Source organism: Phodopus roborovskii, unplaced genomic scaffold (genome assembly GCF_943737965.1).
Source record: "Phodopus roborovskii unplaced genomic scaffold, PHOROB, whole genome shotgun sequence".
Taxonomy (NCBI): domain Eukaryota; kingdom Metazoa; phylum Chordata; class Mammalia; order Rodentia; family Cricetidae; genus Phodopus; species Phodopus roborovskii.
This window is the reverse complement of record NW_026126558.1, coordinates 16,818,882-16,843,389: the sequence shown is the minus strand read 5'-3', so window position 1 is coordinate 16,843,389 and position 24,508 is coordinate 16,818,882. Positions and strand designations below refer to the sequence as shown.

The 24,508-nt window shown below is 42.3% G+C and overlaps 2 protein-coding genes across 2 annotated transcripts; one reads left to right on the top strand and one right to left on the bottom strand.

Moving 5' to 3' along the window:
- Positions 1-51: 51 nt before the first annotated feature.
- Terf2ip (TERF2 interacting protein) lies at positions 52-7,074 on the top strand. The gene is made up of 3 exons (XM_051201766.1): positions 52-752; positions 2,992-3,116; positions 5,787-7,074. The coding sequence occupies exons 1-3, from the start codon at positions 92-94 to the stop codon at positions 6,180-6,182; spliced, it is 1,182 nt and encodes a 393-aa protein (XP_051057723.1). The 5' UTR covers positions 52-91; the 3' UTR covers positions 6,183-7,074.
- A 9,194-nt stretch (positions 7,075-16,268) lies between these two features.
- On the bottom strand, positions 16,269-24,063 carry Duxb (double homeobox B). Its single transcript, XM_051201802.1, has 4 exons — positions 24,045-24,063; positions 20,911-21,183; positions 17,484-17,620; positions 16,269-16,769 (listed from the first exon to the last, which is right to left on the bottom strand). Exons 1-4 carry the CDS (start codon positions 24,061-24,063, stop codon positions 16,269-16,271), a joined length of 930 nt encoding a protein of 309 aa, XP_051057759.1.
- Positions 24,064-24,508: the final 445 nt, after the last annotated feature.

Below are 24,508 nucleotides of genomic sequence, written 5' to 3'. Positions count from 1 at the left end.
CTGCTGGACTCTGCCGCCAAAGTGTCAATCTCTTCCTCGGCGTTCTCGGAGCGCAATCTTTGACCGGCTGTTGTGTAGCGGAGTGACAGGTATGGCGGAGGCAATGGATCTGGGTAAAGACCCCAATGGGCACACTCATTCCTCCACTCTGTTCATGAGGGGAGACGGGAGCTCTATGTCGTTTTACGTGCGGCCCAGCCCCGCCAAGCGCCGGCTGTCGACGCTAATCCTGCACGGTGGCGGAACCGTGTGCCGGGTGCAGGAGCCCGGGGCCGTGCTGCTGGCCCAGCCCGGGGAGGCGCTGGCCGAGGCCTCGGGCGACTTCATCTCCACGCAGTATATACTAGACTGCGTGGAGCGCAACGAGAGGCTGGAGCTGGAGGCATACCGGCTGGGACTGACGGAGCAGGCTCCAGACACAAAGCCCGGGGCTTCCACCGACGGCTCCACGGAGCTGGAGCCGCAGCCTCTGACCGGGCGCCTCGCCTTCACGGACGCGGACGACGTGGCCATCCTGACCTACGTGAAGGAAAACGCCCGCTCGCCCAACTCGGTCACAGGCAACGCCTTGTGGAAAGCGATGGAGAAGAGCTCGCTCACGCAGCACTCCTGGCAGTCGCTCAAGGACCGCTATCTCAAGCACCTGCGGGGCCAGGAGCACAAGTACCTGTTGGGAGACGCCCCGGTCAGCCCGTCCTCCCAGAAGCTCAAGCGGAAGGCTGAACAGGACCCCGAGGCTGCGGATAGCGGAGGTGAGGTTTGAACTACCTGGGACCTGGGCTGCCTGTCCGTCAGCATCCGTTTTGGCGCCACTGGCATAACTCAGTCCCTTCTTTGTTGAGGTCCAGGTGAAAGTGCATCATTTTCTCTTAATCCCTTGCTCTCTGGTTTTACGTTCTCACTAACTTTTCCTTCCCATTGACTGGGTGTTATTTGTTGATTGGTTTGGATTCGGGAGAGCAGGGAACTTGAGGTCTCGCTGTGTTGCTCCTGCGGTCCCCAAACTCTGTGGTTGAAATTATCTTTCTGTGTCAGCCTCCGGAGAGGCTGGGACTACCGGACAGTGGGAAGAGGATTTCAAACAAAAGAAATAGCGAGTGCAAGGGCCCTGATGTGTGAATGTGGCTGGGCCACGGAGTATTAAATAGCTTGGTTGGAATGACTTAAAAGATACTTCTAGTTATGAGGTTAGGGCCATGTATATGGGTGGTTATCATTTAGGACCCTTTTATTAAAAATCACTTAGCTGGGGTGGAGGTACACACCTTTAATCCCAGTACTCAGGAGGCGGAGGCAGGTGAATGTCTGAGCTTGAGGCCAGCCTGTTCTACATAGGAAATTCCAGGTCAGCCAGGGCTACCCAGAGAAATCCTGTCTTGAGTAACCCTCCCCCCCAAAGAAAAAGATGTTTGGGGGTTGTTTAAAGAAAAAAAGGAAAATTGAAGCTGGGTGGTGGCAACACATATCTTTAGTCCCAGCACTCAGGAAGCAGAGCTAGGTGGATCTCTGTGAATTTGAGGCCAACCTGGTCTACAGAGTGAGTTCCAAGACAGCCAGGGCAGTTACACAGAGAACCCTGTCTTGAAATAAATAAATAAATAAATGAATGAATGAATAAATAAATAAATAAATAAGTCATAGCAAGGAATTTTGATGTTTTTATCTATAAAATTGTTTTTAAAAAATCAGAATTAGTAATATCGTAAGCTAGTAAGATCCGAGAAAACAAGTGTATTTCTGCGTTGTTAATAGAAGGGACTTTATACAGTTTTTTTTTTTTTTTTTTTTTTTTTTGCTGGACACTTTGACAGTACCTGACATTTAAAATGTTCTGTCTCTCTTTTCTCTCTCTCTCTCTCTCTTTTTTTTTTTTTTTTTTGTTTTTTGTTTTTTCTCTGTATAGCCATGGCTGTCCTGGAACTTACTTTGTAGACTTGGCTGGCCTCTGCCTCCCAAGTGCTGGGATTAAAGGTGTGAGCCACCACCAACTAGCTAAAAAATGTTTTCTTAAATGGCATTTGTGCTTTGAGGAATTTATTCTAAACAGTGCATAGTGAAATTAGTCTCCTGCTAAATACTTTTCTCCTGGCTTCTGTCCTGGGAGTAGCTGCTGTTGTCTCTTGTCTGTCTTGTTTGTCCCCTTTGCTCATAGTAATAATACTAACAACTAGATATCAATTTGTTTGCAACAGTTTGTTTTACAGCTTGCTTCCTGCTCACTCTCTCTGTTTCAAGACAGAGTGTCATTATGTAGCCCTGGCTGACCTAGAATTAGCTATATTGACCAGGCTATCCTCAGACTTAGATATATAGATGCATCTTTGTAGGCAGACTTTTCTGTCTCACCAGCTGGCTCCCAAATAACCACACAGAGACTTATTATAAATACTCATCTGATAGCTTAGGCTTGTTACTAATTAGCTCTTACAACTTAAATTAACTCATATTTCTTCCTTCCTTCCTTTTTTTTTTTTTTTTTCTTTCTAGAAAGGGTTTCTCGTATTACTTTAGAGCCTGTCCTGGAACTAGCTTTGTAGAGTAGATCAGGCTGGCCTTGAACTCACAGAGATCCACTTGCCTCTTCCTCCCAAGTGCTGGGGTTAAAGGTATGCGCCACCAATGCCTGAAACCCATGTTTTTATCTACACTCTACCACAAGGCAGTACCTTTTTTCAGCTCAACATGTTTATCTCCTGCTTCCACTGCCTCTTGTTGGTGAGTGCTGGGATTAAAGGCATGCGTCACTGCACTGCACCAAACTTGTTTTTGGTTTTTTGAGACAGGGTTTCTCTGTTGCTTTGGAGGCTATACTGGAACTAGCTTTTGTAGACCACGCTGGTCTCGAACTTACAGAGATTCACCTGCCTCTGTGCCACCACCACCCAGTAATAAACAGGTATTTTCTAAAAGAAGAAAATCTGCATGCACAGAACTGATAGATATGATTGGTGCAGATGAGCCATGCTGACCTCCTGTTCTTTTCTTTACTAGAACCACAAAACAAGAGAACACCAGACTTGCCTGAAGAAGAGTGTGTGAAGGGAGAGACCAAGGAGAATGATGAATCAGTCAAAAAACTCTTTGAGGAAGCCACTCGGGAGTTTGAAGAAGCTGTGGTATATTAGCTCAATTTACTCATTTTTCCCTCTTGCCTCCATTTGTGTTTGGTTATTAAACTATGCTTTTCATTCACCTGAGACTAAGAACTTAAGAGAGAAGTTCAAGATAAAACAGGAGAGAAAAGAGATGTGATCTGGCTTTAGGCTTCACAAAGCTTTTAGTATTTGGAGGATATGAGTGGCAGAGGGGAAAAAAAATCACATGAATAGGGATAGTTATTTTTGTTTTTTTCTTTTGTTTTTCTTTGAGATAGGGTATCACTATGTAGCCATTGATGGCTTATAATTTGCTATGTTGACCAGGCTATCTGGAACTGACTCTCCCTTCTGAGTGCTGGGATCAAAAGACATGTGCCAAGGAATGTTGTGGGTTTTTTTTTTTGTTGTTGTTGTTGTTTGTCTTGTTTTGTTTTGTTTTTTTGAGACAGGGTTTCTCTGTGTAGCTTTGGAGCCTATCCTGGCACTCACTCTGTAGACCAGGCTGGCCTCAGAACCCACAGAGATCCGCCTGACTCTGCCTCCCAAGTGCTGGGATTAAAGGCATGTGCCACCACTGCCCAGCTGGAATGGTTGTGTTTTAACAGTGTAAAGTATTATGCTTTGATCTCAGCATGTGCTTTTCAAAGGTACAACAGTTTTTTGTCCATTTAGAATGTTCCTATGCATCTTGGGAGCATGAGGCTAAATTTCAAAAAATTTGTAGTAGTTTTGTTTAAACATTTAGGTTTCCAAAGAAAATTTTCTTTTGTTTTTCAAGACAGGGTTTCTCTGTGTAGCCTTGACCATCCAAAACTCCCGCTGTAGACCAGGCTGCCTCAAACTCAGAGATCCACCTGCCTCTGTCTCATGAGTGCTCAGATTAAAGGTGTGTGCCACCACTGCCTTGCTCTTTGGAAATATTTTTGTTCTTTTATATTCAGTTTGTCTTTGATTACTCTATTGGAATCCCACAATAACAGATTTTGAGAAAGGCAGGTATGGCAAAATAATGATGATGACTAATTTATTTTCTTAATACAAATTGTATTTGTGTGGAATAAAGATCTTGTGAATTAACTTTTTAAAAACATTTAAGCCAGGTGGTAGTAGTGCTCTGTCTACAGCAATAACCAAAAAAAAAAACCCAAAGCAAAACAAACATTTAAAAATTTTATTATAGTTTTATTTATTGGATAGTAATTCTGTCCTCTCCTTCTTCTATGTAGCTGAGGATAATTATAGATGATAAAGAAATACATTTTTTTTATAATTATTTGGTGGGAAAATATTTTGAATTGTTTGTTGGAAATGTGGTTAGTGGGGTGGAGTAGATTAGGCATGTACAGATGAATAGGTTGATTAGAGGTATAATTGCTATTAATGTAGCTAGAATGTGGTTATTATTTTTTTGAAAGTTCTGTAATGATAAGTCATTTGGGTGAAAACCCTGTTAGTGGTGGAAGTCCTCCCGTGGATAGCAGAAATAGGGATATTGAGGGAAGTATAATGGGCATTTTATTTCGTAGATTGAGATGAGAGAGTGTGGATGGAGGATTGAGAGTATAGCTAGTGTTAATACAATGTAGATGAAAAGGTTAATTATGGCGAGTGATAGGTTATAGGGTAAGATGGAGACTATTCACCCTATGTGGGCAATAGATGAATAGACCATAATGTTTCGGGTTTGTGTTGGTTAAGCCCATTTCACGCTCCAATTAAAACTGAGACTCAGGATGATGCAATTAGTAGATCTAGATTAATAAATTTGTGAATTTGAAAGAAAGTTGAGATTGGGGCTAGCTTTTGTCATGTGAGTAGGAGAAAGATTATTTTTAGTGGGCTGCCTTGAGTGATTTCTGGTAGTCAAGAGTGGAGCTGAGCGTCATGGTGCAGTGCAGCGCGGCATGGCCTGGTATGGCGCTAGGCCAGTAGCTCCCGGAGACTGAACTCAGGTGTCCGGATTGGCAGCAAGTGTTTTAACCTGCCCAACCATCTTGCTGGCCCTGAATTAAGCTGCCTTATTAACACAAAAGAAAGTGGTTATGGAAAGAAAGGGCACACAGATCTCTGTGTGTTCCAGGCTAGCTTGGTCTACATAGTGAGTACAAGGATAGCCAGAGCTACATAGTGAGAAAAACAAAACAAAACAAAAGTAAGGACATGGCTATGATTTACCCTTGGCTATATTATTTCTGAAGCTACCCTGGGGTACTTTGTCTCAAATTATAAAAAGAAGTTAAAAGTAATAGTAAATTCAAGGCCAATTGGACTGACTACATGAAACACTGTCTCACTGTATAGCCAAAACTGCCCTGAATTTATGGGGGATTCTTCTGTCAGGAATGCTGGGGTTATAGGGACATAGCACCACACCCATCTCTAAGCAAAGTCAGGCATTTAACAAGTGATCTACTATCATACAGGTTACACATGCTGTCTCTCACACATTCCTTATTTTAATCAGTTAAATATATATGTATAGATGTGTACAACATTTCATCTATATCTTGTCCGCCTATATATGTATGTGCACAAGTCAACATAAATAAAGATGTATGAGAGGAACTGAAGGGAGCAGGCCTGTGTGATGTTGTGTGAAGAGCCAGGGAATGGTAGTCAGGAAGATACATATTGTAAGAGTTCAAGGCTAAATAAATGCAAACTGGTCTCTTTACTCCATCTTTATAGGTGGGTGAGAGTCCTGACTTTGAAATACATATAACCATGTGTGATGATGATCCTCCCACACCTGAGGAAGATTCTGAAACACAGCCAGATGAGGAGGAAGAGGAGCCAAAAGTTTCTACACAAGAAGTGGGAACTGCCATCAAAATCATCCGGCAACTAATGGAAAAGTTTAACTTGGATCTATCAACAGTTACACAGGCTTTCCTGAAAAACAGTGGTGAGCTGGAGGCCACTTCCTCCTTCTTAGAGTCTGGTCAAAGGTCTGATGGTTATCCAATTTGGTCCCGGCAAGATGACTTAGATTTGCAAAAGGATGATGAAGACACTAGAAATGCATTGATCAAAAAATTTGGAGCTCAGAATGTTGCTCGGAGGATTGAATTCCGAAAGAAATAATGGACAAGATAATGAAAAAAGGTGTGGCCGATGAAGATATCAATATCTTGTGACCATGGAAACCGAGCAGTACTGCTGTTCTGTGAGCCCCAGATTTTGTAGCCAAGCAGTGTTTTGTAGCAGAATGAAACAAAGAAACTGGATCTAGAGTGGTCCATGGCAAGTATCTCTGTTTGTGATAGGGAAATCTAAACCAGAGAGGTTTGTCTATACAGTAGCAATTCTTTGTTGGAAGGCAACCCCTGTTTTATTGTGACAGGAGCCTGGTGACAAAAAGTTGGAAATGAAAAGGCATGGATCTTTTCACTCTGTCTTTCGGCAGAAGTCATTTTAGACGAAGAGTCCCAAACCAAGAGTCTAGAAATAAGATTTAATTGCAAAGCTTATTACATGGACTGCTCTAAACCATCCTCTCTATCCCAGGAAGCTCTGATTTCTACTGTGTTGAAAAATCCCATATTCAGCTTGCTAAGAGTATTTGTAAACGCTGCTCCTCCCATGGCTGTTGCTTTTTGAGCTCTCAGTCAAGTCTCTAGTATGTATTTGCTTACATTTTGTGTAACACTAAAACTCTAGACTTGTGGGCGTGTCCAGTCTTTTGACATTATAACAGATGTCATATACAAACTTTAGTCAAGAATCAAAGAAAAAAATCAAATTACACACATGTAAAAACATCTCAAAAAACCTCTGTGCTATCAGTTTATGACTCTGTAGCTATCCTCAGCCACATGGAGGCTGCTGGTTAGATACTGTTAATTGTGATGTGTTGTTTTTAAATTTTATCAAACATAAGTTTTCTGTTGAAAATTATGCTAGACTTAAAATTTAGTAGGTTGGTCCACTTTTGTGTTGCTTTTAGCATTCAAAATAAATAGAATTTTGTACTTGAGTTTTGTTTTGTTTTTCAAGACAGGTTTTTTTCTATGTAGACCTGACTGTCCTGGAATTCACTCTGTAGATCAGACTGGCCTTGAACTTCCAGAGATCTCTCTGCCTCTGTCTGCTTCTGCCTCCACCTCCCAAGTGCTGGGATCAATATCAATGCCTGGCTTGTGTGGAGTCTTATCAACAAGTGTTTCATTAGATATTATACAAGAAATAGTTCAGGTAAATTTTCACTTAGAATTAATGAACCATGAAAAGATGATCCTTCTGGATGGAGTTAAGGGGAGACATGCATTAGAACTATGGAGAGTGGCAGGATTTGTTGAAATACTGAGAGTCAAAAGGAAGAGAACCAGAGGTGTGTATAGCAGGTGTGAGAGCCCTGTCTATTGCTCTCTGGACACTCATACTTCCAGCGCCCTCCACCAACAGGAGTCCGTATCTGCATGATCCTGTCTACTTTAAGCATTGTAGAGTTAATAATGTACTTGGGAATAGTCACATGGCTGGCCATCAGAAGATGGTGGTATACTCAGCTTGGTCTCACTCTGTTTACCACCTAGATGTATTTTGCAATCAGCATCACTGAAAAAAGTGTGTGTGATTTTTTTTTTTTTTTTTTTTTTTTTTAAGAGAAGCTTATGTCTCAAATACTTTCCATACAGTGGCTTACTTCTGGTAGAATATGGTATAAACGAACTGTTTAACCTTAACCTCCTTCTGAAGATGTTTCAGGCCTATGGCATGCTTCCAGGAATATAATTCTCACTACAGTAGTGACTGTTAGATGGCAATTAAGAGCAGTTATATGATAGGATTTATTTAAAATGTATACTCTCTTTTTTAAAAGTTCAATATTTATTATGTAGAGTGTTCTGCCTGCATGTACACCTTCAGGCCAGAAGAGGGCACCAGATGTCATTACAGATGGTTGTGAGTCACTGTGTGGTTGCTGGGAATTGAACTCAGGTCCTCTGGAAAAGTAGCTAGTACTTAACCACTGAGCCATCTCTCCAACCCCTATATATACTCTCTTACTAGTACTCTAAAATGGTAAAACGTTACTGCTTTAGATATGTCATTTGGGATGTCAATACCTTAGTAAAGTTGTCATCTACTAGTTTTACAGAGCTAGAATCCCAGCTTTGTTAAATATGCAGAGATCTAATGTTATACCCTGAGTCTTAAGCAGAAACACAAAGCAGTTTGCAGCTTACTATATATTATATATTATGACAGTGTATCTGGATTGTCAACTTAGTTGCATCTGTAATCAACTAAGAGACATGCCTCTGGGTTGGTTTGTAAGGTCATTTCCAGGAAGGATTAACTGAAGGGAAAAGGCCCTAAGAGTGGGTAAACCATTCCCCACAGTGGCCGGAATATAAAGAGGTTTGAGGAGAAGACGAGCAGTGCTACTTATTAGCCCACCTTGGCTTCTTGCTGGTGAGTGAATCTACCCCATTGTTGCTGCCACAAGAACTCAGCACTTTAGCCTTCCAAGATGGACTAAAGACCACCAGCTCCTCAAGGAATCCTCCAGGCCTTCAGCTTCAGACTGGGACTGCTGAGACATCCAGGTTTATGGACTGAGCAGCTAGCTACAGGGTTCTGGGCATTGGATTATCCAGCCCCTATTGTGTAAGTCAGCCTAAATACATTACCTTATATAATACACACTCATCCTACTGGTTCTGTTCCTCTGGAGAACCCTGATTAGTACAGGCTGGATTTCTGCTTATGTCCTTCCTTCCTCTAGGAATACGGTGGAAACTCTCCCATCAGTAATTAGCCCACCACTACCAGTCTTTCTCCTTAACCTGTAGTCTGTCTTTTGATGTTGCCTACCACTCCCCCTTGCCTTAGCTTGTTAGTGATGCCTAAATTACTACAGATTAGATTGAATAAATAGTGGAAATTTGTTTTCTCAGTTCTGGAGGCTAGACGTCCAGCATCATGTTGTGAAGAATTTGGTTTCTTCTCTGAACTGTTTGTTAGATGCCCACTAGCTTTGTCTCCTAGTATGCTCTGATTTCTTCTCCTCCTCCTTTTAGTGGCTACTTTTAAGGACAACTGTTAGGTTGGAATAGAACCTACCTTAATGGCTGTTTTACATTATTTACCACTTTAAATACAATACAATGACATTTGGAGGTCCGAAGGGTTTTCAACAGATGAATAGGGAGTAGAGGCATAATTGAGGCCATAACATTTCTCCAAGGGCCAATATGGGGGTTTAATCTGATGTTTAAATCCCCTTGGTTGCCATTAGTGTCACTCCACAACTCACATGACTAGGACTGGAACTAGCCCACCAAATTATGGACCTCATTCTTGATTCTTCAGATCTCTGCTTCCGAGGCACCAGAGTTATGAGGAAGCAGCCAGAAAGAATTTGTTGGGTCTCCTGGTGTGCCAGATACCTTTTGTCAACTTGACACAACCTAGACATATCTGTTAAAAGGGAATCTTAATTGAGAAAATGCCTCCATCAGACTGGCCTTGTAGGCAACTCTGTTGGACGTCTTTGATTAATGATTGATGTGGGAGGTACCACACACTGGGCAGGTCTAGGATGGTACAAGAAAGCAGGCTGAGCAAGCCAGTAGGCAGCATTCCTTTATTGTCTCTGCATCAGTTCCTGCATCCTTTTCCAGCCCTGACCTCCACCTCCATGGATGATGTAAACTAAAATAAACCCATTCTTCCAAGTTGCTTTTGTTTATGGTGTTTATCACAACAATAGAAACAATAGAAGCCTTGGGGAATCTGGATCTTCTGGTGAGTGGAGATGGTTATGTAGATGAATTGGATTACTCTGAATTCCAACACCACACCCTCTACTATTTGCATATATAAAGCAAGGACTTGGTTAGTAAGGAACAATGCCCAACTTAATTAGCTAAACCAAAATGCAGTCTGAAGTGTACTAGTTCCTTGCTTTGCTAAGCTCTTCACTAAATACCTATTCCCCAGAGCTTGTGTCCCAGACGTGGGGACTGCTCATGCAAACCTCCTAATTAGAGGAATTTGAGGAAGGACACTGGGAGTCTGCTGTTGGGTGCCTGACCAAGCCTTCCTCTGCAGTGCCCCAGTACTGTACCCCAGAAGAATCTTTGACTGTCAGCTTCTCCCACTCTCCCAGGAAGTCCTATCCACATGTACCTCAAAGCTCCCGTGCTACTGTTAGATAGCTGGTTGGACATTAGCTGGCTTGAGGAGGGTAAGATGGCTCAGTGGATAAAGGGGCTTGCTGCCAAGCCTGGCGACCTGATTTTGATACGTGGAACACAAATGGTGGAAGGAGAGAACCAGTTTTCTAAAGTTGTCTTCTGATCACGAGTTCGCTCTCTCTCTCTCTCTCTCTCTCTCTCTCTCTCTCTCTCTCACACACACACACACACACACACACTAGCAGTTAATAGCATTGGCTACTTTTCCAGGGGACTGAGATTCAATCTCAACACTCACATGGTGGTTCACAACCATCTGTCACTGCAGTTCCAGGGGATCCAGTGGGGTCTTCTGGCCTGTGCAAGCACTAGGCACACATGTGGTGCACAGACATAGCATAGACATATATGTAGGCAAACACCAATACTCACAAAAAAGAAAACCTGCCTGAAAAGGTAGATTGGCGCTATAGTGTCTATGGTCATTGACCACTCCTGTTGGGAGGCCCTGCTGGTCAGAGGTTGCAGTCTGCAGGGTCTGGCAGCTCTCTCCGAGTTTAGCATGGAGGACTCCCTACTCTTTATCAGAAAGGTCACTTTCTGGAGAATGTCTCTAGGCCCAGATGCCTGATTTGTTTCTATTGTGACCCTTGACACCGTCCCCTGCAGAAGCTTTGCCCTTGCTGCCCATGGCAATTAGATTTGTACTAGGAGTCCTATGATAGGAACGTGCTGTTAAATGCACTTAGGTGATGTACCAGCCTCTGACCCCATCATTTATTCCCCTTCACTCTGGAATAAAGTTGAGTGTAGCACAAATAAATAAAAGACCCAGAGCTGATGACATTGGGGCTCAAACTTCAAGCTGAAGATTAAAAAGGCAAAGTAGCTGGCCACTAGCTCTTGTACTACCTCAGGCTGAATGGGCTGATCCTGCTGCCTCTCAGTGTGGCTGGAGAATCCTGAGACTGAATGTCTTCCTATCCCCAGTGTGGCTGGAAAATGAATGTTGCTACTGACTACTGAAGATCCTGCTCCCTCTAGTGCTGGGAATAAAGGCATGTGATCCCAGGTGCTGAGATCATCTTTGTGTGAGCTGTTTCTCTTTAGGATTGGATCACTCTTGTGTAGATCTGGGTGTCCTTGGACTCATAGAGATCTGTCTCCCTCTTAATCCTGAGTCCTAGGATTAAAGGTATGCACCACCACTGCCTAGTTTTGGCTGCTGGGATTACAGGTGTGTGTCTGGCTTCTATGGATTGTGGCTGACTTTGCTTTCTGAATCCCCAGGCAAGCTTTAATGAACCCAAAATCACCACACTTGAGCTTTCTCACTGAAGCTGTTTCTGTCACGTTCACAGGCTGTACAAAGCTCTGTCACCGCTTCTACCCTGCTTACAGGCCATTCAAAGCTTTCTGTAGCTGTTTCTGTCTTGTTGTTCTTGTGGACTGGTGGCCAACAGACTTCGACACAGACAATCCCACACAGTGAGAATGTTTTCCTCCATGGTAACCCCTATGCTAAGGTCCACTGTCATCCTTGGACATCCCATTTTACCCTAATAATTCTGCTTACTGTCAAGCCTGATGACCTGATTTTGATCCCTGGGACCCATATGGTGAGAGAACTGATTCCCAGATGTACAGGCAAAGACAGTCAGTCACCTAAGGGTTCAAGTAGACTTGCATATGGGAAGGCTCACTTGCTTGTTGGCCCTTGACATTGACCTGTCAATACAGAACTCTGCTAGAGCTATGGAGTCAGATCTCTGATGTCACTGCAAGTGAAGGAGAAACTGGGCCTCGAGCAAGATGGGGCAGGAGAGACCGTGCCTGATTGCTCAGTACCTCTACAGTCCGGTGCAGACAAAGCTGCTCTCTTCACCACATGTGGTGGTTCGAATGAGAACGGTCTCCATGATCTCACATATGTGAGTTCTTGGTCCCTAGGTGGAACTGTTTAGGAAGGATTAGGAGGTGGGGCCTTGTTGGATTAGGTGTCAGTAGGGAGGTTTCATGGTTTCAAAAGACTTGTAACACTTCCATGTCTCTGCCTTGTGGCTGCGTTTAAGATTTAAGTTCTCAGCCAGGAGGTGGTGGCACACACCTGCCTTTAATCCCAGCACATGGGAGGCAGAGGCAGGGGGATCTCTGTGAATTCGAGGCTAGCCTGGTCTACAAGAGCTAGTTCCAGGACAGGCTCCAAAGCTACACATAGAAACACTGTCTGGAAAAACAGTCTGGAAAAACAGATTTAAGTTCTCAGCTATACATTCACTCCACCATCTTGGATTCTAACCTTCTGAAACTGTAAATCAAACTAAATGTTTTTCTTTCCTAAAAATCACTTTTATAAGCTGTCTTGGCTATGGTGTTTTGTCATAGCAATAGAAAAATAACTAAGACACAATATCTTTTTTGGGGTTGTTTTTGAGACAGGATTTCTCTGGGTAATATCCCTTGATATCCTAGAACTCACTCTGTAGACTAGACTGACCTCAAACTCACAGAGATCATCTTACCTCTGCTTCCTTAGTGCTGGGATTAAAGGCAGTGCCACCACACTCAGCCACTTACGTTTTTTTTTTTTTTTTTTTTTTTGTTTTCTTTGTTAAGTGTGTCTGGTCCCCAGCACCACATAGATTAGTTAATGGATTTGTGCAAAGATGAATGTACTCATAATCTCCAAGGTTTCAAACATTATAATGATTAAATGTATCACCCTGGGAACATGCATGTATTCATAACTTATCCTAATATTCTTAACTCTACAGTGCCAAACAGGTAACCTAAACCTCAAATGCCTCTAATATTGGCATGTGGTTCTACGCCACATCTACAAGGGTCTTTGAGAAAAGCAAATAGCAAAGACAGGCCCACATTCAAAATGCACTTACTATTTGAAATCACTCCTAATCTAACAACTAGGATTTTTGGAAGCAACTTGTTTCTTTATTCGAAGTAACCATTCTTTTTTTTTTTTCTTTTTTTTTCTTTTTATTTATTTAATTTTATATAACAAAGTCCAATTAAATGAAAACAAACATTTATACACAATATTTGGGAATTTGGGCATCGTTCTTTCCAAACTACTTCCTGCTGGTAAGGGGCGCTGTCTTGGGGGATTCGAAGAAGATTCAGATATCCTAGCTGTAGTCTGTAGGGCTGTTTTGTCCAGCTGTTTGGAATGTAGGATCAGCTTGTACTCTGTTTCAGGCGGTCTGGTGTGATCAAACCACATTAGTCTGGAAGGAATCCACATCTTTTCATTTTCTGTGGAAACAAAAATAGAAATACTTTTCCCCAGTAACTTGTTCTTCAACTTAAATTTTGGAGTCAAAGCGGTTTTTTTTTTTTTTTAATTTATTATTTAGCCACTTATGTTTTAATTGGGCTTTTCATCAATAATTAGGCCATATCAGCCAGGTGTAGTGGCTCTCATCTTTAATCCCTAAATTGAAGGAAGGCAGATCTCTGGACAGCCAGGGCTGCTACACAGAGAACCCTGTTTTGGGGGTGGGGAAGAATTAGGCCATATGACTGAGGATGTAGCTCATAGTAGAGTGGTTGCCCAGAATACATGAGACCCTGGGTTCAATCATCAGCATCAAGTAAACCTGGTATGGTTGGTGCTAACCCTGTAATCCCAGTAGAGGTAGAATCCCAGGAGGTAGAAGCAGAGGGATCAGGAATTCAAGATTATCTTCAGCTACTTCTTGAGATTAAGGCCAGCCTAGTGTACAAGAGATCTAATCTCAAAAAAAAAAAAAAAATAAAATAAAATAAAAATAAATTAGTTCATATGTCCATCTCTCAGCTACACATACAGTTTCTATTTTTATTTTCAAGTGATAGAACTAGCTCAAGCTTCTGCTATTGTGACTTCTCTGCTATGATGAATGGTGGACAAGCATAGCCCCCTTTCCTCCTAAGCCTCCATAACTCCCTTTTCTCCTAAGCCTTTTCCTGTCAGAATATTTTTTTCACTGCAACAGAAATAAAACTCAGGCAGAAATTGCTACCAGAAGTAGGGTCGTTGCTGTGAAAGAAACGGGGCTCTATCAGGAACTGGGTTAGAGTGTGAATTTGTGTGATACTCTAGGAAAGTATCTGGCTTTGTTCTGCCTGTGTCCTGAAAAACTAAGTAAAGTTGAATTGAGATATGATACACTAGTTTGTTTGGCATTCAGGCCGGCAGAGATTGGCACAATTGAAGTAAAATGTCCCTGCTACACTGGAACCAAATAAAGGATGCCCCGAGGCAAGACCTCACTCTTTGGAGGTTCCACTTAATGGAGATCCTAAGCTAATGAATGGGTTTCACTGTTCTACAGAAGCAACTACATAGCAAAGTGTTTCCCTAGTCAGCACACAGAAGCTGATGTAGCTGTGGCACAAGAGGGCTGAGCTACATTTCCAGCTGGTAGCAGGATCTGGCAACGTCTTAAGCATTGTCTGTAGGAGACTGATCTTAAAAGCTTGAAAGATGTAAGACTGAGGATGTCATGGAGAACTACTGAGACAGGGTACCATGTGGTAGAGCTGGAAGCTCTAAGAGGCTATCCACTGTCAAAAGGAGGCTTAGTTGCAATGAAGAGCTGGACCATGGCACATCTGACCACCAAGGTGTAGGTGTGGACAGAAATGACCTAAGCCTGAGAGAGTTGTGTGAGCTACAGGTAGCAGGGATGGAGGAATGGGGCTGCCCAAACCTTCTGGAGCCCAAAGTTCATTATTGCTTTACATTAGTATTGTTTGGTTGGGACTGGGTTTCATGTATCCAAGGCTGGTCTTTGTGGTGATATTTTATAATCCAACAAATGTAGCTTGCCTGAAGATCAGATAAGCAAACCAACCAGCCACTAGGGAGTTCTCACCTCTACCAATGCTCAGACTGAAGGGGTGTTCCACAGCACCTCGACTTCCCTCAGCTCCTGTCTCCTCCTGTCTTGTGTTCCTCTCTAGTGCTGGGGTTAAAGTGTGGGATCCCAAGTGCTGAGGTCACCTTTGTGTGAGCTCTGTTTCTCTTTCAGACTGATTCACTCTCGTGTAGTCCAGGGTAGCTTTGAACTCACAGAGATCTATCTGCCTTTGTCTCCTATATCCTGGGATTAAAGTGTGTACTATCACTGGCTGGTCCCTGTGACTATGGTTAGTTTTGCACTCTGATATTCAGACAAGCTTTATTTGTTATATCATAAACAAAATATGACCTAATTTTCCTATCTCCACCTCACAAGTATTGACTTTATAGGTATGAGACAGCGTCTTGCTGTGCATCCCCGTTGCCTTTGAACGGTGTAGCCAAACTAGCACTATTTTTGCAATATTCCTGCTTCAATCTCCAGAATGCTGAGATATGGGCTAGAGCCACCAATACCCAGTGAGAAAAGCTTTCAATTACTATTCTTTTGTTCTTAGTTTTTTGAGACAGGGTTTTTCTGTGTAGTCCTAGCTGTCTTGGAACTTGCTCTGTCTACCAGGCTGGCCTTGAACTCACAGAAATCCACCTGCCTCTGCCTCCAGAGTGGAGGCATGGAATCAAAGGTGTTCGCTGCCACCACCACTACCCAGCTAGTTGATTACTATTCTTAAATAATAAAATGTATCATTTGTGTTTTTCAGGAAGGGAAAAAAATAACATTTGTTAAAAATAATTCATTATTGGAGGGGAGTAGGGGTTGGACTTGATCAAAACACATACATGTATGCAATTTTCAAACAGTAAAAGATTAAGTTAAGAGCACAATATAATGATATATATCCATAATCCCAGCAGCCCTCAGTAACACATACCAAATTACCACAAGACCCAACATTTATACTTCTGGTTACATATATCTGATAATAACAATAATAAAAAAATAATAAAACATATCCATGTAAACACTTGTGTACAAACATTTATAGTAATAATCAGGCCCTCTTTGTGGAGCTAACATAGATACCTCTCAGGTGTTGTGGGGTTACACATACAGAAAGGACCTGCAGGAGTTTAAGGCTTTGTTGAACCTCACAGAACAAACTATACCTCTTTCTGAGGTTCCCATTTTGCAATGAGATCCAGGCGGCCCTTGTCCCACCATTGCATAATATAAGATATGTCCGTGTATTCTGGGTCCTCAGGTTGTTTCTCATGGTCTGCATTAGGCTGAGAACAAAAAGGAGCCTGGGTATCTGAGAAACCCTGTCCTATAATTGGCCACTCTGGCGAGTGACTCATGTAAGTCAGAGGGGCATCAAGGTTCTGTCCTTCCTGTACAGCTTCTGTGGCCTGTAGGGTCATAGTGCCTGGTCCCGGGCTCCCAAAGACTCCAACAAATCCCTGGGATTCCAGTGGGGCAGGTACATAAATCTGGTCTTTGCAGCAGGGATTAGAGGAAGGAAAACAACAGGCTGGGAGAGGGAGCAAATGGAGGTACTGTGGCTGAGCAGCGAAATGGGGTCCTCCATTTGTCCCGTATGATAAATTCACGAGTTCTTCTCTATGCTCAGGATTTAGAATTCTTTGCTTCTCAAACCATGTCTGAGGAAAACAAGATATAAACATCATAAAACAAGTGATTTTAACAGTTGCAAAATTCTATCCCACAAGCACAGAAGTCACCATCTTCAGGACTGGAGGATGCCTAACCCACAAGCTATCTCCAATTCATAATTACTCACAGATGAAAACTTAGTTTTCTTCAACCTGAGTCTCACTGGGGATACAAACCACTCTTAAGAACAGGCGCCATGCCCAGCAGTCGATGGCCTGCACATAGTGAGTTCAGTGGCATTCTTGTAGGTTCTTTGTCTCAGAATATTTTGTTAGGACAATTTTTTTTTTAGCTTTAAAAGTACTTTTCATATATATTATGCCAGCATAACAAAAGTAACACACCTTTGCACAGTTAAAGTAATATTCTTCAGCATAAATAAATGTAACACATCTTTGCCTAGTTAAAATAATATCCTACAATAGAAACCTTCAAAAGAAAGTTACTGGCAAGAAAAAAAGAATTAGGGAGAGATTTAAATTACACATTTTCCAGCTTCCTTGCTTGTGATTCTGTATGGATGCATTTCAGTTTCGAAAATTCTTCCTTTGCTGGGATGTGACATTTATTACTATGTGTTTACCACCCAGAACCTTGCCCTCTCTGTGTACACCCAAGATAGGCCAAAGCTTCAGTTACGTCTTTAGGAGCAATGTTACTTACAACAGTGACTCAGTACCGCTTACTTGACTGTAACTTACTTGAATTCTTGATTCCTCGGTACCTATTTTCATAGCCATTATTTCCCTGGCATCACGGTCAGGGAGCCTGTTCTTCTGAAAGGCCTTCCTTAGGAAGCCCACTTGATCTCTTGTGAAGGGCCTTCGGTGTGGTCTGGCTTAAGATTACAGGAACAAAAAGGGGATTTTCAGTTTCCTGTTCATACTGGAACATGCTCACAACAGTTACCCCCTGAGTCTCCCTGGGGTGGTAGAAAAGAAGGCTTCTTCGGTAATCCAAAGCTGTGTTTGCTAAGAATCTGCCTGTTCCAGACTACTGGGGAACATCGTTTGGGAATTTTTCTTTTTCTTTTTCTCTTGAGGTGGGGGCCTTAACTTTGTAATCCTGGCTGGTTAGGAACTTGCTACATGGACCAGGCTGTGGTTGAACTCACACAGAGATGCAGGAATGCCACAATTAAAGGTGTGAGCTGCCATGCCCCACAATAAATGTTTTCTTTGAAACTCCAGAGCCCAGAGCAAGCTGTGACAAGCTCTTGAATGGAGAAATATTTAGGAGAATTAGATGACAGAGTTATTTTTACTCTCAGTGGGATACTTGGGACTGTGCTTGTCCATCGAATTCTTACCTTCAGGATGGGCTTGCTCTAAGACCTTCTGTTTCTTTCTGTTGTTTTTAAACCAAATCTAAGTAGAAAAAAAAAGATGTGAGCTGGCTGTTTTTATTTCAGAGTCTGCAGTAGATGAGACTAGACACCTTGCTCTATCCCTACACAGTGACCTCTTTGTTGATTGCTTTGTTACTGGAGTCAAAGGTTTTATTTTGGTAATGTGGTACTTTTCAAGACAGAATCATATATAGCCTACTCTGGCCTCGAAATCTCTTTGTAGCAGGGGTATGAACTTGAACTTCTGATCTTCCTGCCTCCACTCCTCAAGGCCTGTAACAGCAAGCTCAGTTTAATGCATTGCTGGGGACTGAATTTGAGGCTTTGTGTATGCTAGGCAAGGACTCTACCAGTTGAACCTGGCCTGATACCTTGATACTTGAGAAGACTTAGGCTGTTAACGACAATCTAGAAATTATACTGAAAGGTTCTACCTTCTTTGCTAGGTGAATTTATCAAAATGTTTAAGTAAGATGCCATAAGCAGAGCTGGAACCTGAAAATTCAAATCCTGGCAGAGCCTTGTGGGTTTTTTTTTTTTTTTTTTTTTTTTTTTTAGAATTAGCGTCCTTACTGCTAGTTCAAATCCATGAAACCCTCTTGTCTAAACCAGTCACCAGATATTCCTATAGAATGTACTTTTTATTGCTGCAATTTGAGTAAATTGTATAATAAATCAGTATAGATACATGAGATAAGTATATTATCTCTCTTATATCACTTGGACCAAAGCCGAACACTCAGTCTGAAACCATGCAGTTAACATATAAACCAGAACTCATGTATGTGTATGGAACTGTGAAAGAAAAGGTAGTTACACTAGTCAACAGGGCTCGCTGCTCAATCATGAAGACCAAAATTTGGAAACTAGCACTCACACTGGGCGGCTCACAAATGCCTGTAATTCCAGCTCCCAGGGATCCAATGTCCCCTTTTTGCCTCTATGGGCACTCCCCACACACACACCCACACACCCATTAGTATTTTCTTTCAAAGCCACATTTTTTTCTTGAATGATATTACTATTCTCACCTGATATACTTACATTCTTTTCAAAAAAATTTAAAACATTAATTTATGTGTTTTATGTATATGAGTGTTCCATTTGCATGTATGGCTGCATGACAGAAGAGGGCATCAGATCCCATTACAGATGGTTGTGAGCCATCATGTGGTTACTGGAAATTGAACTCAGGTCCTCTGGAAGAGCAGCTACTGCTCTTAATTGCTGAACCATCCATCTCTCCAGGCCCTCAAGAAGATTTTTAATTATATGTAATTATGTGTATTGGTATGTGCACCTGTGTTGGTGCTCATGCCAAAAAAGGGAGTGTCTGCTCCTACATTTGGGTTTTTCTTCAGGAGCAGTATGCTTTTTTTAATGGCTGAGTCATCACTTTTGCACCTAATTATGTTCTTTTTGATAAGTGAAGAAATTTAACTTAGTTTCATTTTCACATAAGTCTTATCAAAGTAATTGCATATGTGTATGAATTACATTTGGGATATTGAAAAGAAAAAAAAGCCACTAGTTTGAGAACTAGTAATTTAGGGTGGGGTTATAGTTCACTTGGTAGAATACATACCTACCATGCATAAGGTCCTGGGTTCAATCCCCAGTACACAAAAAAGGGGCAAGGTGATATATGCCTATTCTCTCAGCTCTGAGGAGGGGGAGGGAGGATGACCAGAGATGTCCAAGGCTACTTAAAACGTTCAAGATCTGACTGGACTACTTGAGTCCCAGTGTCAAAACAAACAAACAAACAAACAAACAAACCACAAATACACACTCACAGGATGGAGAGATGGCTCCATAGTTAACAGTGGATACTGATCTTGCACAAAACCTGCTGAGTTCAGTTCCCAGCACCCATGTCCTGCAAAACTGGGGCCTCATTCTGGCCTTAGCAGGCATTGCAGTCAGGTGCACATAACATACAAACACACACATATATGTAATTGAAAACAAAACAATAAATAAACAACAAAAAACACTCAAAAAGCAGAGGCAGGTGGAGCTCTGTGAGTTCCAGGCCAGCCTGATGTACAGAGTGAGTTCCAGGACAGCCAGGGCTACACAGAGAAACCCTGCCTTGAAACATGCCTCCCCTCCCCCAAATTAGGAGTGTGTACAAGTCATTAGCTCACAGTTCCCTTGTAGTTAGGTATTAAGCCTTTATTCTGCAGTATGTATTCTATTACTTTAATATGCCATTTTCATTATGGGTGAGCAAATTTCCTGTATTTGCTAAATCTTAAGACATATTTCGCTATGCCAAAATATGATCTAATTGAGCCAGCCTGAGCCAGTGTAGCTTGCCTTTATCCTCAACACAAACACATCACTGGTGAAGGAAGCAGGTTGTTTTAATTCCAGCTAACTGGAAGTCTGCTCAGTGAAGTCTAGACATTAGACACCACCTTTTTCTGAGCTCAACCTTTGTCTTTATGTTGATTCTGACAACAGAGATTGACTGTCTACCTGAACTAATTAATTAATTTATGCCTTGAGATAAGTTCTCATTGTATAGCCCAGGATGGCCTCTGCCTCCAGAGTGCTGGGACTAAAGGCATGCACCACCAGCGCCCGGCTGACTTTGTGTCATTTTAAAGGCAGGGCCTTCCTCTGTAGACCAGGCTAGTCTGGAACTCACTGTGTAGCCAGCCCTAAGTGATCTAGAACTCAGCGATGAGTTCCTAACTCCTGCTCCAGCATTCCAAACGTGGACATTACTGTCATATACCATCATCTTGCTTGGCTTCCTACCTTTATTTTACATCCTGGAACATGAAGAATTTTGGCCAGTTGTTCCAGGGTATCTGCATCAGGATATGGGTTGTGTTCATACCATTCTTGGAGGATATTCTTTTGGCTCTGGGTGTAAGTCACTCTTTGTTGCAAGGATTCTTTTTGTAGTATACCAGACAAAGAACAGAGAGTTGGGGAGAAGTGCAAAGAAAATATGAGTGAAAAATCACAGTATGAATACTGACTCCAGATTGAAAGCCTATAGATCCACCCAGGTGTTGTGTCTGAATACAAATCTAGCTCTTGGAAGACATGGGGATATGATATTTGAGGTCAGCCTGTGTTACACAGTAAGTTCTAGGCTCACCTGGATATATAGTGAGTCTTGGTCTCAAAACACCAGCCAAACCACCTTAGGTTCAATTATCTTGCTTTCTATTTTCACTTTAGACATATGGTTAAGTCCTGTTGAACATAGACATATTTAAATATATATAAAGTGAGGCAGGAAAGGAAGATGGGAGATTAAGAAGATACAGGTCTCTTGCTAGTGGAGTTGAGAATTTGGTTCTAATAAATTTTGTTCTGAAGACTACATAAATACAATAGCCCTTTTTAAAAAGGAGGTTTGCTTTTTATTTGTGTGTGGTGTGTGTGAGTGTGTGTGAGTGTGAGTGTGTGTGCATGTGGATGTGGATGTCTTCAGGGGTTAGAAGAGGGTTCTGGAAGCAGAACTAGAGACCATGTGGAGCCACCCCATGTAGATGCTGGAAACTGCACTCAGGCTCTCTGTAAGAGCAGTAAGTGCTTTACTGCGGAGTCATATCTCCAGCTTCCAAATTCCTTTTCTGTAGAGCTATTCAAATAAGAAGATTAAGTGAGCTTGGAGTGGTGGCACACACCTTTAATCCCAGTACTTGATAGTAAGAGTTAGTTCGAGGCCAGCCTGGTCTACAGAGTGAGTTCTGGGACAGCCAATGCTGCACAGAGAAACCCTGTCTTGAAAAACCAAACGACAAGGATTTAGGAAGCACACTAAATTACAAATAAATCCCAAGGGAACAATAGGCAAGAGGAAAATTAATGAAAAGCAAGAAGTGATACTAATAAAAACGAAAGGGAAAGAGACAAATCCAGAGAGGAAGTTGGGGAAGATAAAGGGGTGGGGTACTGGAAGACCAGAAGGTAGAGCCCCCTTCCTACCCTTGGTTAAGTAGAAGCTAGCAGGCTAAAGAGAACTTTCTGCTGGGAAAAGGTAACCACAGGGTCTCCTTGTACACCCTTGGCTGGCCTGGAAGTTGTTACGAAGACCAGGTTGGCTTTGGATATTCAGTAATGTTACTGCCTTTTGATTATTAGAATTCCAACAGTGTGCCACTATGCCCAGATAGAGAAAAGGGCTTGTTATAAAGTGAGAACTCAACACATGGAGTCTGTCGGAATTCCACTCTCCGGCACCGTGGGAAATCTTTCTGTTTATAAGGCCCTCTAGCCTCACATCCCAGCATTTCAGAGGCAGAGGCAGGCAGATCTCTGGAAGTTTGAGGTCAGCCTGGTCTACATAGTGAGAACTTGTCTCACACAAACAAACAAATGTCATGTTGTGATCTTGTGAACTAAAATCCTGCACACAGAACCTTCTGCAAGGGCTGACTGACTGATTAGAACACCGTTTATTGTGGAGAGGCTGGAATGTTGTAGGTCTGATGCCTGACTATACAAATAATCTTGATCACCACAGCCTCTTTCACAACTACAGCCAACTTCTCTGTGTGTGTGACCTTCATAGAGAGTTCCTTTGAAATTTACTTAGTAGACACTTCCTTCCTTTCTAACACTGTTAAAGGTGTAACTGGTAACAAAGTTAAAAGTTAGTTTTAACTTTTTGTTTTGTTTTTCCAAGATAGGGTTTCTCTATATTGCTTTGAGATTATCCAGGAACTCACTCTGTAGACCAGGTTGGCCTTGAACTCAGGGAGATTTGACTGCCTAAGCCCCTGGAGTGCTGGGATTAAAGGCCCAAGTCTAGTTTTATTAAAAATTACTTAAAATTTAGCTGTTGCCAACTTAAAAGCTAAGAATGTCTTCCCATAGGATCTGAGACCTACAACAGAGGTTTCTGATTTGCTGCAATCCACATGGTTTTAGGTTTATATAGCTGTGAAGAGATATTATGACCATGGCAACTCTTATAGGAAAACATTTAACTGGGGCTGGCTTACAGTTCAGAAGTTTAATCCATTGTTATCACAGTGAGAACAACGCCACATCTCATAATCGTGCTACTCCCACCAGGCGGGGTGGTGCACACCTTTAATCCCAGCACTCTGGAGAATCTATGTGAGTTCGAGGCCAGCCTGGTCTACAGAGCAAGTGCCAGGACAGGCTCCAAAGCCACACAGAAAAACCCTGTGTTTGTTGCAACGACAACAAAATAGTGCCACTCCCCATGAGCCTGTCGGGTTCATTTTCTCTTAAAGAACCATACCAGTCCCCTGATGTTTCTACCAATATTTGAAATATTTGAAAACGGACTTTCTTTGTTCCGTTATTATAACAACTTCATGAAATTGTCACCATGTTGGAGTGTAAAATTTGGAGTAACCTAAATCTGTGTTCCTGGGCCATTGTCACTCATATTTGGCTTTAGAATAAACTATCTCACCTCTGCTCATGCAGAGGACCTGGGTTCCATTTATGGCACTCACATGGTGGCTTACAACTGCCTGAAGTTTCAGTTCCAAAGGATCCTACACCCTTTGTTGGCACCAGGCATACACATAGTGCAGAGATTTACACTCAGGCAAAACACAAATACACATAACATAAATCATAAAAACATAAAAATGTTACTACAGCAGCTTGTGGTGGTTAGCGTTCATCACTATCTTGGTTATTAAGTCTTGTAAGCTGGGACAAATGGCTGAGGTGCATATTTGATATATATTAAAGTGGTTCTAGCTACCAGGTTCTCTCAGTATCCCTCAGTTGCTACCTAATATAGGGTCCTCTTGGCTGACATAGCATGCCTCGTACCCTGTACCCTATTAAGCACAATCCAAATGAGTGTCAACAATAAAAACCTAGAGTCAGATATTACGGTGAAAGCTGAAAAAAAAAAATCAGAGAAGCAGAGACGTCTTACCACTGCGGAGTCTCATACCTGAAGGTGGGGCTGTCATCTTGTCTCTATGAATTCTCGGACTGAATGGGCAAGATCCTGCCTCTGGGAATCCTCAGACTGAATGGGGTCAAGGTGCTGTTTCCACCCACCTTATATCCTGTCTCCACCTCCATTGTGCTGGAATTAAAGGCGTGTGCCTCCTAAACAGTGGGATTAAAGGCTTGAGATCCCAAATGCTGGGATCAAAGATGTGAGCTAAGACCACCCTGATTGGTTTCTTCTTTGGACTGGTTCAATCTCCAGTAGCCCAGGTTGGTTTGGAATTCCTAATCTTCCTGATTTCTCCTGCCAAGAGCTGGGATTAAAGGCTTGAGATCCCAAATGCTGGGATCAAAGGTGTGAGCCAAGACCACCCTGATCGGTTTCTTCTTTGGACTGGTTCAATCTCGAGTAGCCCTGGTTGGTTTGGAATTCCTAATCTTCCGGTTTCCTCCTGCCAAGAG